The 14,053-nt window shown below is 39.9% G+C and overlaps 1 protein-coding gene across 1 annotated transcript; it reads right to left on the bottom strand.

Annotated features, from left to right (window-relative positions):
* Positions 1 to 298: 298 nt before the first annotated feature.
* Positions 299 to 13,258, bottom strand: LOC131426241 (activin receptor type-2A). Its single transcript, XM_058588828.1, has 7 exons — positions 12,529 to 13,258; positions 8,321 to 8,497; positions 7,945 to 8,258; positions 7,698 to 7,883; positions 7,285 to 7,624; positions 1,339 to 1,637; positions 299 to 1,278 (listed from the first exon to the last, which is right to left on the bottom strand). The coding sequence occupies exons 1-7, from the start codon at positions 12,566 to 12,568 to the stop codon at positions 1,093 to 1,095; spliced, it is 1,542 nt and encodes a 513-aa protein (XP_058444811.1). The 5' UTR covers positions 12,569 to 13,258; the 3' UTR covers positions 299 to 1,092.
* Between the last annotated feature and the right edge of the window lie 795 nt (positions 13,259 to 14,053).

A 14,053-nucleotide genomic window follows, 5' to 3' on the forward strand; every position in this document is an offset into this window, starting at 1 on the left:
CCATATGTAGTAATGGTCGAAAATCTAAAATTTTGAGTTTTATCGGCACTATCAATGGGTACGAGAAAAAATGTCTGCGAGAGCGGTTGCTACCAATTTATCATCTACAGTAAGGACCAGAAACTTGCTAGTAAAAACTAACGATGCTTGTTCTAGTTCAGACTGCGCTCGTTTGTGAGTTACACTGCGGGTTTCGAGAAAGACGATTTGTCTATGAATAGGAATTAAAATCTTACCAATTTCATCATTTGTTTTCGGACATTTCTTTCGCGTTGCTCCAACAAAAACAATCTCCAGGTGTACTAACTCTACCAGAATAATATTTATTACAAACTAATCATGGCATATTGGCTAATATTGGAGGACTTACAAAAATATATCTTATTACGCGATTTCCCGTCGCTTTGTGTCGGTGTAGTCTTATCTTACACACTGGTTCCAGTAAACATGATACACTCTAGGATTCTATCGCAAGAGGTGCGGGAGGCGACTAAATACGTTTAAAATGTAAGCAATTTCCTATTCATATATGAATGCACGGTTTTTATGTTTGCATATAGTTGCGGAAAACTATGAACTATCCTCGATCCAACGGGAGTAATAATGAATAAATGAATTGTTTTTTTTTGTTTTCCTCATTCAATGGGTCAATTATTGTAACAACGATTTTTAAGATTTTGATTTTTCACTTTTTTGTTTGTTTGTTTGTTTGTTTATGATATCGGCTAATCAAATCAGTCCAAAATTAAGCTACCAATCGCTCGCGATCGCAAAGGCCACCTACCGAAACGTTACTACGTTTGTCGACATTCTTGATTTTGAAAAATTAAACTCACACATGAATGTTAATAATATTTTAAAATTCGCTACTTCTAAATAGTATCCCTGAACAATCAGTTCGTCACGCGTCTCACGTGGTCAGACTGTGATCCTTTTTGATCGTAAATAAAACGCCAAAAACATGTCTGCTTTTCAATGTGTTTAAAACAAAACTAGATTATTCACAATTGAAGTAGCACACGAGTATAGAGCTTCAGGATAGACGTTCACGGTTCGTTTTGATGCTTCCGTCAAACCCACTACTAGGCAGGCTTACACACTTTCCGATGCAACCTTCGGTGGCAGGTCATTTGTAGTGTTAGTTTCGATGAGCAGAGGAGTGGTCGGCTGGATGCGTCCATGCTGTGATATGCGTTCCATCACGCACGACGACGACAGGCGGGCCTCCGCATCGTGATCCCAACATTCTTCCATGGTGTCGCACAAGGCGTTGAGACCCTGATGGTAGAATAGAATAAAATCGAAACCGATATTTTTACGATGGCATCAACAACTTACATTATGATTCCTCCAGTGATCGTAGATGCGTGGGCGGAGCTTCTTCGAGACGACATTCTCCTGCATTTCCTCCAATGTCGCGTGCAAACCCAGCTCAGCCTCGAACGGCAACCTATACTCATCGACCGTGCCGCCGTGTTCGGTGCAGCGGGATACCAACTCCCACAGTACCAAACCGCACGCGTACACATCGATGCGCAGGAACGCATCCCGGGTGAAGTTGATGGCACCCTCCAGGATTTCCGGTGCCATGTAGCGCCGCGTGCCGACCTGACCGTGAGTGTCACCGCAAGGTTTGCCTATTGGAATGAAGGTGGATTCGGGATAGGATTAGGTTTTGTCTTCAACTATTGAACTCTAATTAAGTGAACTAGTTTTCAGTTGTATTGTATCCTAAGCATTTCCAGTAATACAAGAAAATGCCGAGAATGGAACGAAAATAAATTCGTTTCGTACAGATTCTCTGCAGAATTGTCGATTGTATTGTAAAAGTAGGTATTTTCCTCAAAAAATATTTCAAAAGTTTAAAAACCTTTTCTGAAGTAACACTGGGAGAGTTCCATCCTTTCCAGGAGACTTGTAGGACACAAAACTCTCAATTGCCCCGTTAATACGTCACATTCATCAGACAAGTACCCATTAGTAGAAGTTCTTAAGAATCCGACAAGAAAGTTCTTCGATTTCGAAAGAAACTTATTTAATCTATTTGCATCATTGAGACTTGAGACATTCGTGCCAAGGTTTTTCTAACCGCATCAGACTCTGACCCATCTCTACGTCGATGGTTCTAAGGGCTTCTACGTAGATTCTTAAGTCTAGTAAGTTCAGCATTCCGCTAATTCTAGTAGTTCGCTCGATTCGAAGTGGACAGGTTTGTTAATAACCTGAACTATGAGTGAGCTTGTCTCGCCGACTCCATTATCCAAGTCAATTGGGAATTAATTATTGGATAATACCCTTAAAATCGAGTTGCCAAACCTTCTTCGTAGAGTTTCCAGTTTTACAGATATCCAGTTGAACGACAATCTGCGTTGACTATCTGCAGATTTATAGTGTTTCATTAATTCAAGTGCAGTCTCCCGAATTCATATCTGAGCTACCTCAGATATATTTGAAGCATCTATAGCCTATATACGTTAAATTTAGGACACCAAAATAACAGCAGCAAAAAAAAAATTACACATAATTCATCATTCACCTTTAGTAGTTCAAAAGGACTCTAACACTGTCGACGGTTTAGATTGTTGTTTCACACCTTGCATTTCATTCAGTAACAGTTCTGCCTCGGTCGGTATAGTACGGATTCGCGTCCTGCGTGAACATATACCGCAAACAAAATTTCTCTTGTTGTGTTCATTACATTGGGCTCAGCTAGTTGAAAACACACCAGGATTTTGTGTCGAGCAGGTATGGGTGCGCATAAAACTATTTGATTTCTCACTTTTCGTTTGTGCGATTTATCTTCTTTCGGACCGTTGTCGTGACTTACAGCTTATTAATGCACACATTTAGTCGTTGAACGAAATTTCGTCTGCTCAAGCGCTACCCATTGACGAAATCATGATTGTCGGTGATTTCAACTTTCCCGGCTTACATTGGTGTGCCACTTCCGATGGATTTTCGTTTGCTGATTCCGTATTATCAACATTCCATATTGGGATTACCACTCTGCTCGACGGGTACAATCTTAATTTGTTACGACAGTTAAATAACGTCGTTAATGAGAACGGCCGAATGCCCGACCTCTGCTTTTCCAGCAAATCTGATGTCGCACCCAGGATCAGTGCTGCAACATTTCCTCTTATCAAATCTGTTCGACATCATCCTCCGCTGCATATTATTCTCGAGATTAAACGTTTGTCCAGCAAACCGTGACGCACCTGCCATCATCAGCTATAATTTTAAAAGAGCCGACTATAGTAGCATGACTGACTTCCTATCGAACATCGACTGGGATGAAATTCTTGACAACGATGATGTCAACGCCGCTGTTCACCTTTTCTAATGTTCTGATGTATGCGATTGATTACTTCGTACCAAAACGGTCCATACGGTGCATATGTTCTGCAAAATCGTTATTCGAAAATAAATCAGATATACAAAAAAAAACCGCGAAGCATTGTCATGCACGTTATTTAAATAATAAACAACGTACAATGAAATCTAACCCGAGAGCTTTCTGGAAGCATGTTAATGAGCAAAGGAAAAATTTTGGTTTGCCATCACAAATGCAATTCGGAGATCGTATTGGTTCGTCTACTCAAGAAATTTGCCAGCTGTTCTCGGAAAGGTTCGCAAGTGTTTTCTCTTGCGATTTTCTATCTCCGCAGGAAACAGAACGCGCCGCGAATAATGTTCCTGGTATCCAATTATGCTTTGCACTCGATCAATATAGACGTGGAATCGATATAAAGGGCAATCGTCGGTATGAAGGCTTCCACCTCTTCAGGCCCAGACGCTATACCAGCAGTCATCTTAAAGACATGTTCAACCGAGTTATTTGCCCCCCTTTGCCGTTTATTTAATATGTCACTAGCTTCGGGAGTATTCCCCAACTAATGGAAGGCTTAATTCATGTTTCCGGTCTACGAGAAAGGTGACAAAAGAGATATAAGCAACTACCGTGGTACAACTTGTATAAGCGCTATCCCCAAGCTGTTCGAAGAAGTAATACTGACTCCAATTTTCAATCATTGCAAGCAGTATATCGATGATTCCCAGCATGGGTTTATGCCTAAGCGCTCCATCATATCTCAGGAATCGTCATCTTGTGGTTAAAATTGACGATTGTGCTTCGAAAGAATTTGTTGCAACATCTGGAATCCCGCAGGGGAGCCATCTCGGCTCTTTGATCTTCTTGCTTTACTTTAACGACGTTAATTTTTCTCTGGAAGGACCGCGCATATCTTTTGCAGATGACCTCAAGTTCTACCGTGTTATTCGCAACTCAGAGGATGCGACGTCGCTTCAGCGACAAATGGCAATCTTTTCGGATTGGTGCAAATTGAATCACATGACCGTTAATCCAGAAAAATGCTCGTTCATTACGTTTACGAGAAAAAAAAAGTGCCTTTGAAATTCGAATACTTTATTGAGCGATTCATGATTGGTAGATCGACGTGCATTCAAGCAACACAATACCTACATTGTGACTAAAGCTTCTCGCTGCCTTGGATTCGTGATGAGAATGGCTAACCATTTTACGGATGTTTACTGCTTGAAATCCCTATACTGTTCACTCATTCGCTCTACTCTGGAATATTGTTCAGCTGTTTGGAACCCTCACTACCTCAATGGCATTAATAGAATCGAGTCGTTTCAACGTAGATTCGTTTTATTCGCTCTTCGCCTTTTACCTTGGACCAATCCTCATCAACTAGCGAGCTATGAAAGTCGCGGATTGCCAATCGGTCTAGACACACTGCAAGTAAAACGGGAGCTATCGCGAGCTTTAATGATAGCAGATGTTTTGAATGATAAGATCGACTGCCTCACTTTGCTCCGTGAAGTCAACATCAATGTTCGTCCTCGAGCTCTCCGCAACAACGCTTTTCTTCGACTTCCTTTACGCCGCACTAACTACGGAATAAACGGTGCGACTATCGGCTTACAACGGTCATTCAATCGAGTGTCATCTGAGTTCGACTTCAATCTTTCACGGCATTAAACCAGGGCCAAATTCTTACATAGTATTAGAATTAACCATTAGGACCACATCGTGTCTGTTGATTTTACAATAAACTTCCAAATAGTGCATACTTCCAAATACTTCCAAATAGTGCTCTCGATGTATCTCTCATATCAGAGCTCACAACTCGGGATATTTGTGCTATCACATTTGGTATGACTATTGATGGGATAGACAGGACCACATAACCAACCTTCGCCAAGTGATGACTTCAAAAGGTTGTATCATACTGCTGCAAATGTGATTTACCGGAAGTGACATCAATGCTCACCATATCATTTATTGCAGCACAGAAATAAATTCGAGAGGCTCTGATATTATGGAATTTGTGAGTAGTACAAACCTGCACATAGTCAATGCAGGAAATTGTCCAACTTTTGCGAGATCTGGAAGAGAGAACGTAACTTTCTGCTTTGATAGAATTGCCGCATGAGTTGGTAAATTGGCTTGTCACTGATGAGCTTGAACCTTGATCAGTCAAAAGTTAAATTTGATATCGTAATCCCAAATCTACAAACTGGGACCTCTATGAAGAGGGCTTGACGACTAGATTTTACGGGTACTAACCAACAATTGAAACCCCAATTGATTATTTGGAAAATGTCGACAAGACAAACTCACTCATAGTTATGAAGAGGCTTGTCCACTTCGGATTGCGCGAGCTAATCCTTGGTGGAATGCTGAGCTTGCTAGACTAAGGAAACTATGCAGAAGAGCTTGGAACCACCGACGCTGAGATGGGTCGGAGGCATTCGTGTCGGTTCGAAGGGCTTACAAAAATGCTCCTGGATCGTTTGAGCGAAATGGTTAGAAAAGCCTTTGCACAAATGTCTCTAATCTCGATGAGGCTAGCATATTAATTTAAGTTACTTTCGAAATCTAAGGACTTTAATGTTGGTTTCATACGAACTTTAGATGGTGAATACTTGTCTGATGAAGGTGATGTACTTCACAACCTTTTCAACACTAACTTTTCAGAATGTACAGAGTCATCATGCCATTTTGCTCCATACAAGTCTCCTGGGAAGGATGGAGTTCTCCCAGAGTTACTGCAGAAAGGGTATGAACATTTCAAACATGTTTTGAAGAAAATACTTACTTTTAGTCTTGCAACAGGCTATATTCCAAGAGCTTGACAGGGAATAATTGTGAAATTTATTCTCAAAGGCGGTCGCGACACTCATGAGAAAGCGAAGAGTTTCAGGCCTTTCAGTCTTAGCTCATTTCTTCTTAAAACAGTGGGACGCATTGTCGATCACTATATCAGGAATGTTAGTTTGGGCGTGCATTCGCTACATGGAATGCAAAATGCTTACCAGCGTGGAAAGTCCACTAGAACCCTGTTACGTGATGTTGTGTACAACATTGAAAATGCTTTCTCACAAAAACAATCTTGCTTGGGAGTTTTCCTAGATATTGAAGTCAAACCTTGGCATTACATTCCTTTGGTGGAATTTGGCCTTTCTGTTTCAACAGACTTCGCAGCCGATTCTTAGTGTACAGAATCATTGCATGGCTAGTACTATGGATCCTACTGACACTAAGAATTCTTCCAGGTCGGGGCTCGAACATACGACAACTGGCTTGTAAGACCAGCATCCTATGAATTGAACCGCCAACCCGGGACCTAGATATTGAAGGTACCTTTGAATACGTGTCTTTAATTCAATTCCGGAAGCAGCCCGTGGTCATGGCATACCTATCACAATTTGGATACACGCAATGCTTAGCAATCGACTTCTTCGTTCATCGCTTCGGTAAGCAGAGATTAGAAAGATTAGTGTCTGTGGGTGTCCTCAAGATATTGTACTATCTCTACTTCTATGGAACCTAGTCGCTGATGGCTTGTTAAGGAAACTTAATAACCTTGGATTTCTGACTTACGGTTTTGCCGACGATTAACTTATATAATTTGTATATGTCAAAATGTCTACTGCATTTTTTCAAGCGTCTTTGCAGTATTCTGGTCAGAGCTCTGACTGGACATTGCTATTATCACATGGCTACTATTCGAAATGAGAGAGCATCAAGATTATCAACGAGTGCTCCATTATTATCAAAATCTACTTTTTTTTTAAATACTGATCCAAAATTCAGTTCAAAATCAAAACTCAATTTAAGATCCAGTAATCAGTTCTTGTGTATGCCTTGTTCCTTTAATCCAGGAATGTCACATCAGTTTTATTCGTATTCACGTCATCCAGTTATGTCTCTGACATTACCCGCCCGTCTTTTAAAGCCATCCCAACCCAACTAACCTGGTGTGAATACCAATGCCAGTCCGAAGTCTGCTATGCAAGCCGTCAAATCATCCTTCAGCAGAACGTTCTTGCTCTTGAAATCTCGATGCGCAATCGACGGTTTCAAGCCCTCCGTTTTGCTGCCCTGAATTTCCTCGTGTAAATGCATCAATCCACGGGACATGCTTTCGGCGATGATGCGCAGTTCGTGCCATGTGACGGTGTGTGACTTGAGGTAATCACACAGGGAACCGTGCTGACAGTAGGCAGTGATCAGCCAAAAATCGGTATTCGATGCCTCGGCTCGTTTCTCGCATCCGATAAATTGCAGTATGTTCGGGTGATTCATCCGGGGTAGCTGCGTATAGAAATTAATGTCCCATTTAGACAAATTTGGATCAATAGATTTGATATTTGCACAACACACTTACTTTGAAAACTTCCTGTTCCGTGATCCAAGACTGTCGTTCCTGCACCGGAAAAATCTTCACTGCCACCGGTTGCGACATTAGCTGAGCTTTCCAGACCACTCCAAAGCGACCGTGTGCCTTCACCTCGTTTAGCGTGATCGGTCTCAGGGCTAGATTGGGTGATGAACTTGTGATTTCTGGCTCGATCTAACGAATGAAGTTAAAATTTAAATTTATGTCTTTTCGAAGCAAGTTCAGATAGTCTTACCGTTGGGATTTCGTTAAACATCGACTGCTTCCGGTGTCGCCATATCAGAGTCGAACCGATCCCTATCATCAACACCAGAAAGGACATGACCATAGCGACGAGAAAGAAACTGTTCGACCGCGGTGTAACGTGATGCACCACATCGGGCGGCTGGGTCACCACTGGGATCCACTTGTGCTCTCTGTTACACATATTGGCCCGGCAGCAGCAGTAGTTTAGATTATTCTTGGTACCGTGGGAAGTGTCCACACATTCCGTATTGTTGCAATCAGTCGGATTCAGGAAGCATCCCTTCATAGTAACCTTTACCTCATCTGTAACGGTACGGTACGTTGCGGTAGAAGATCCTCGGGGGTTCATTCGGTGTTATACTTACTGGTTACATTGTTGGTGCTCCACACTACAAAACATCCGACGGGTTTATCCGCATCGCCTTCCTCGCAAACCTCGGTTCCCACCGTACAGTCTCCATCTTTGCATTCGTACGTCTCGCAAACCAGTCCGGTCGTCTCAGCATTACTCCGACTCAGGGATGCATCCAGCTCGAAGGTAACTGGGGGAAAAAAGGAACAGACAAAATTTTCGTTAAAAATATAATTTAAAAACGTATGCACCATTTCCGCAAAATTAGTAAACAATTAGAGGAGCACGGATGTGTGTTACTTTTTTCCCTCTCTACACATGAAAAATGTTGAACACTGCTGAGCAAGCAGGCCGTGCCAGACACAACAACTCTACAACCGTCACTGCGTCAGCATACGGACACAAACCGTTCTGCAAAGTGAAACGGCACCGAAAGCAGAGCAAAGACGAAAAAATAGTTTTTCACCGCCTATCGACGCGTCGTCAGGCGGCAGACAGAATCAATGCAAAACATTCAACCAGATTTTGTAGATGAAGAAAAATAAAATAAGCTAGGGATGTCAGCCGTCAGTCGTAAATCATTATAAAAGTTTGATTCGCTACCCAAATTCAATATTCGCTTTACCTACATATTTAAGGACTTCTAGAAATGAGACACTGTTGACTTATGTCTGCTACAAAACATACGTAAGAGGCTTGGTTTCAGAAATACTTAAACGGGTTTTCCAAACGAAGTTGCACTTATTCGATTTTTTCTACTTTCAGCAGTTCATTTTCTAGAATCGAATTACTGAACTTATTTTCTATCTGCGCTCCAAAAACACCAACGTGATTTTCCAAAAAAAAACATAGTAGGCTTTTGATTTTTCACAAACCTTCCACCACACTGACAGTTTCTTGTAAATCAAGCCAAATTGATTCAAATCTGTATAGAATTTTCGTTACGACCTAAGTGCAAATGACAGATTCTCTTTGCTTACTTTCTCATTCGATTATTGCGATACTCTATGCGATCGTTCTAACTTTTAGTAGAGAAAAATAACTAAAATATCATCCTTTAAAGTGCAATGAAGAATTTATCGCAAAATGCCCGACTACATTTTCTAATAATTAGGAGAGGAAGTAAACAAAGAGAAGCTTAGCGGTTCAAATTGAACTGCCGAGTTTAGCACTGAGCAGTTCAATTTGGACTGCTCTGCACTGATGAGTCAAAGACGAAACGTAAAAATAATAAAGAGAAGCTTTCTATAGAGAAATATTCTATGTTATGTACAACAGCAACAAAAAAAATAATTTTTTTTTTTTGACACATGCAAAATAATTTCCTGCGTGTTTTCAATGGACCTATTTGCGCAAATTTGTTTGCACAGATGGACAATTCTGCGAAGAAATCGTGCGTTCTACTACTGTATAAATGCTGACACTACCTGAGGAACGATTCATCCCGTTCGATTTATTTGTTTTTTTTTCAATTCGCAGATTCCCTGAATCCGGTTTAGACTAGTCACAGTTATTTTTTTTTTTTTTGTTTCAATTATAGAGGCTTTAACATCTTAGGTCATTCACCTCTTCGGACCAGAAAATCTTTCTGACCCTATGTGCGGGGTTGGGAATCGAACCCAGGCGGGCTGCGTGAAAGGCATCGACTATCCCATCACGCTATACCCGTCCCCTATAGACAGTTATGATTTGCATCGATTTTTAGGTTATTCGAAAGCAAATAGATATTAGCAATCAAAATGAACTCGGGGAAAAAATTAACTTGAAAGTGATTAGAATTTTGTTCTATATTCGTTTATTTATAGCCGGCTTTATCCTAGTTATGGTCTTTCGCCGGGTTAAGATTAGAACTACTTTTCATAGTGTGAACTCCAATTATAGATGGAAAATCTTCAGGAATGTGTACATTTGGGTTGAGTTTAGCCGACGAACATGCTCTAAATAGTAATAAGTTCCAGTTCAACATCTCCTGTACTAGAATGTTTAAACACAACCGAGTACCATTTCTTTTGAGTACTTTGCTTGCTATTCCCGAGCATTTGGAAAATGCCTCACTCAATAAGTCGGTTAACTAACTAAGAAAAACAATTGTTTGCCAAAAATCGGTTTTGCAATCTTCTTCAAGAGTAATACAATCATTCCAACGCGTCTCTAACTTCTCGATGCCGTTCTTTTAAAAGCATTTATCATTCAGCAATTGCTTCTTCAATTTCCTACCGAATAGTAATTTTTCGTGATCAGCGAATAGCCAGTAGTCACTGGGGGGCCATATTCGTAATTCGTTCAATTTAATAATCGTGTTGCCATCGACTTGTGAATCGGTGTATTGACTCGGTTAAAGTGATTTTTTTCTTCGATTTCTTCGAGTGATTTTTTCACTCAAATGATGATCGTTATGATTCCGGCGAGAAGTGATGGATCCATGTTTCATCCATTGTCACATATTGATGCACAAAAACTGTTTTATTACATAGAAACATGTCCAAAAACTGATCTTAATCGTCAACATTTTGTTATTTTTTAATCACTGTGAGTAAACGCGGCACTCACTTTTGAAAAAAAAGGTCAAGCAAACTGCCCTTTGATATCTGTACGGCAGAGCTGAGGCACGTTGAGGCTCACGGAACTTTAATTTACGATTAGATAGAACCAATTTTTCGGAAGTTTTTTCATGTTTTCCTTAATAACCATCTTAATTAGACGACCAGAATTACGTTCATCGGTATCTGTACGGTCACGTTTAAAGTCAGCAAACCAATAACAAATGTTTTTTTTTCTCGGTAGAACAGAGTCCGGATAACATTTTTGAAGCTATTGCTGAGCTTGTACAATATTTTTGCCTTTCTCATCTAGCAAGGCTATGCAATCACTGTGAAAACCGACTTTTGAACGGAGGCCCCGTTGGCCGAGTGTCATATACCATTCGACTCAGTTCGTTAAGATCACAAATCTCTGTATGTGTATGTGACAAATAATGTCACTCAATTTTCTCAGAGATGGCTGAACCATTTTTTACAAACTCAGATCTAAATAAAAGGTCTTATGGTCCCATAGACTTTTTCTGAGTTTTATCCCATTCCGACTTCCGATTCCGGAATTACAAGGTAGTATGTACGTAAATATGCACTGAATTTTCTAGGAAATGTTTCAACCGATTTTCACAAATTGCAAATAGGTCTTGAAATTCTCTAAAACTTCCACAAAAAGTTGATCCGGATCCGACTTCCGGTTCCGGTACTGCAGCACGTTAAGTGCAAAATGTTCAATTTTCACAAGTGATGGCAAAACGAGGTGCAATTTTTTATAAAATTTACTGGTAAATTTTTGTAGTTGGCAGATTTTGTTAGTTAGCGGATATATAAATCTACTTTGGGACTACTAGTTCCCGGTTTCCGCTTTCGAAAGTACCGATAATACTGAAGAAAAGCTCTAAAAACCGAACTAACTTCGATTTATCAGCAACGGTTAAACTGATTTTCACATTTCATTCTCACAAAGGATAAAATTCTTCTAGATTTTGCTAATAACGAATTCAATTTGTAATCTATATTAGTTACTTACTAAACGAACCGTCTGCGGCTACATCGGTTCCCAGTTCCCGGTTCCGGAAGCACCGGAAACAGTGATCAAAAACTCTAAAACGAAACTCACTCAATTTTCTCAGAGATGATTTATTCGATTTTCACAAACTTAGGCTCAAATGAAAGGTCTTATAATTTTTACGCAAATTTGATTCGAAGCAAACATTATTAGATTTCTTTGTGCTTTTAATCTAAGAAACTGACTTTCCTTATCAGAAACGACGATTTTGAGGTAGTAAACAACAGATCAGTTGGAAAACATCGCTCTGAGTGATCATTTAATTTACTGTGCTTAGTCTTTTATGAAATCCATTGGAGTATGCGTCAAATATGTGCGAATCAAATGTAGATTTGGATATTCTACGAAATTTTTAGATTGTAGATTAGTTTTGATTACAGATAAGTTAACAATTTTACTTAAAGAAATCAGAAAATTTCAATTTTTACGTATTAATTTATCTAATAGGTTAAACCACTCAAATTTAGATGGATTTTTATCAAGTTACTCGGAATACTCATTTTCGTCGTGTCGTTTGCATATTTTCTCATTGCTCAGCGATCCCTCCAACTATTTCGAGCATCCCTAGAGGTCGTAGCATACACACGCAGTGAAACGAACAGAAACAATGTATATACTCACATATTGCCAGACTCGTTGCTATGAATAGAATGGAACGCATTCTCGCTAGCTCTAGCGTATCGTTTTTCGCAGTTAGGAACTTATACAAAGCTTTCTCTCTTGAAACAGGGAATCCGGCTTTAGTTCCGTCCGGTCAACGACGACGACATACTATTCCGGGCGTTTTTCTGATTCCAACGTACAGCCGGGTAGCAAATGTTACTGTAGCAGCAGCACCAGGAGTTAGTTCTTGACGGTGGGCATGATTGCTACCATAATAGTGTCCCGTGTTTACAGACGAAAACAAAACGTCACCATTATTTCGTTACATGGATAACAACTGCACAGGTTTTCAGGTTTTCGTGGCTTCAGTTTTCGATTCACAATCGAATCACGATATGTTTTTAAACATTGGAGCACAAACTTCCTTGGAATTAAATCCGGAGCACTGGGAAATCGAACTGAGTTGTTGTTTGTACTTGTGTTGGTGTGACCTCTTTGATGGCGAAGCTGTTTAGCATTCAACTAAGCCACTTCAGTCTGGCTCGATTGCCCAAAATTTTGCTCTCTATACAAAGATTAACACGTTAAAAACTATTGCACGTCACTAAGCACAGTTTATAGAACATTTAACACTTGACAAACAACATAAATAAAACTACACTACACGTATGAACTTCGATAACTGTAGAAAGAAACCCAACATCTCAATGTCTGGAAAATTACTCCGAACTGTCTGTCTGCCTGCCAGGGAGGTCAGATCTATTTTTCAAATGCTTGCACACGGATTTCAAACAGTTTCCCGAGCCAAATTGTTGGTGCAGAATAAGACAGTTTGGTGAACATGAGAAGATTGAAGTCGGTAAGTTCTGATAAATCTTTTTTTATATTTATGAATATTTGCTGAAAATTTAATAAAAATCAGCTAATCTTTCATTAACAAAAACATTTGAAATATTTCGAAGTATATACAAAACTGGCATCCCTGCTGTCCACTAGATAATTTTCAGTCGTCAGGTTGGTACTCGATTGATGACCGACACCGTTGATAGATGTCTCTCTTGGTAACTGAACAAATCACATATAGAGGGACACATTCGAGCAGTAAATTGCTTACAGACAAATAATAATTAGAAATAAATGTTGGAGCAAATTCAGCAGCTGGAAGTTTAATACGGGATTCAATATTGTATCTAAAAGATCTTCTGTCAAATTTAAAACTGGCATACGCTGGCCGTTCAATTTTTTTTCTATATTTGAAACACGTGTAAAACACTGCTGGGACTGCCAATTTTTATTGTTATAATATTCAGATTTAAATTTTAAAACTGACATAAACTCTACATCTAGAACTAGACTGCTACCGAATATGCCCTTATCCTGAGGAACTCATTTTTTACCCTCCCGTCGATTCACATTGAAAATAGGAAACGTTTCTAGTTTTGTCTGTAAATTTCACAGACTTCAAGCAGACCCTGTCAGCTTGGAGCGATCTCAATCTTCAGTTCAGCAACGCCATCGTACGGCGTCTCATTCAACATGTCAT

This window comes from Malaya genurostris, chromosome 1 (assembly GCF_030247185.1).
Source record: "Malaya genurostris strain Urasoe2022 chromosome 1, Malgen_1.1, whole genome shotgun sequence".
Taxonomy (NCBI): domain Eukaryota; kingdom Metazoa; phylum Arthropoda; class Insecta; order Diptera; family Culicidae; genus Malaya; species Malaya genurostris.

What these genes read in the sequence shown, in the direction of transcription:
- LOC131426241 (XM_058588828.1), bottom strand. Translation starts at nt 12,568, where the DNA reads ATGCGTTCCATTCTATTCATAGCAACGAGTCTGGCAATAT. An exon ending in AGCAACGAGTCTGGCAATAT is followed by an intron (nt 8,498 to 12,528) that starts GTGAGTATATAC and finishes TTTTTCCCCCAG; the next exon opens with TTACCTTCGAGCTGGATGCA. An exon ending in ATCACTGGAGGAATCATAAT is followed by an intron (nt 1,279 to 1,338) that starts GTAAGTTGTTGA and finishes TTCTACCATCAG; the next exon opens with GGTCTCAACGCCTTGTGCGA.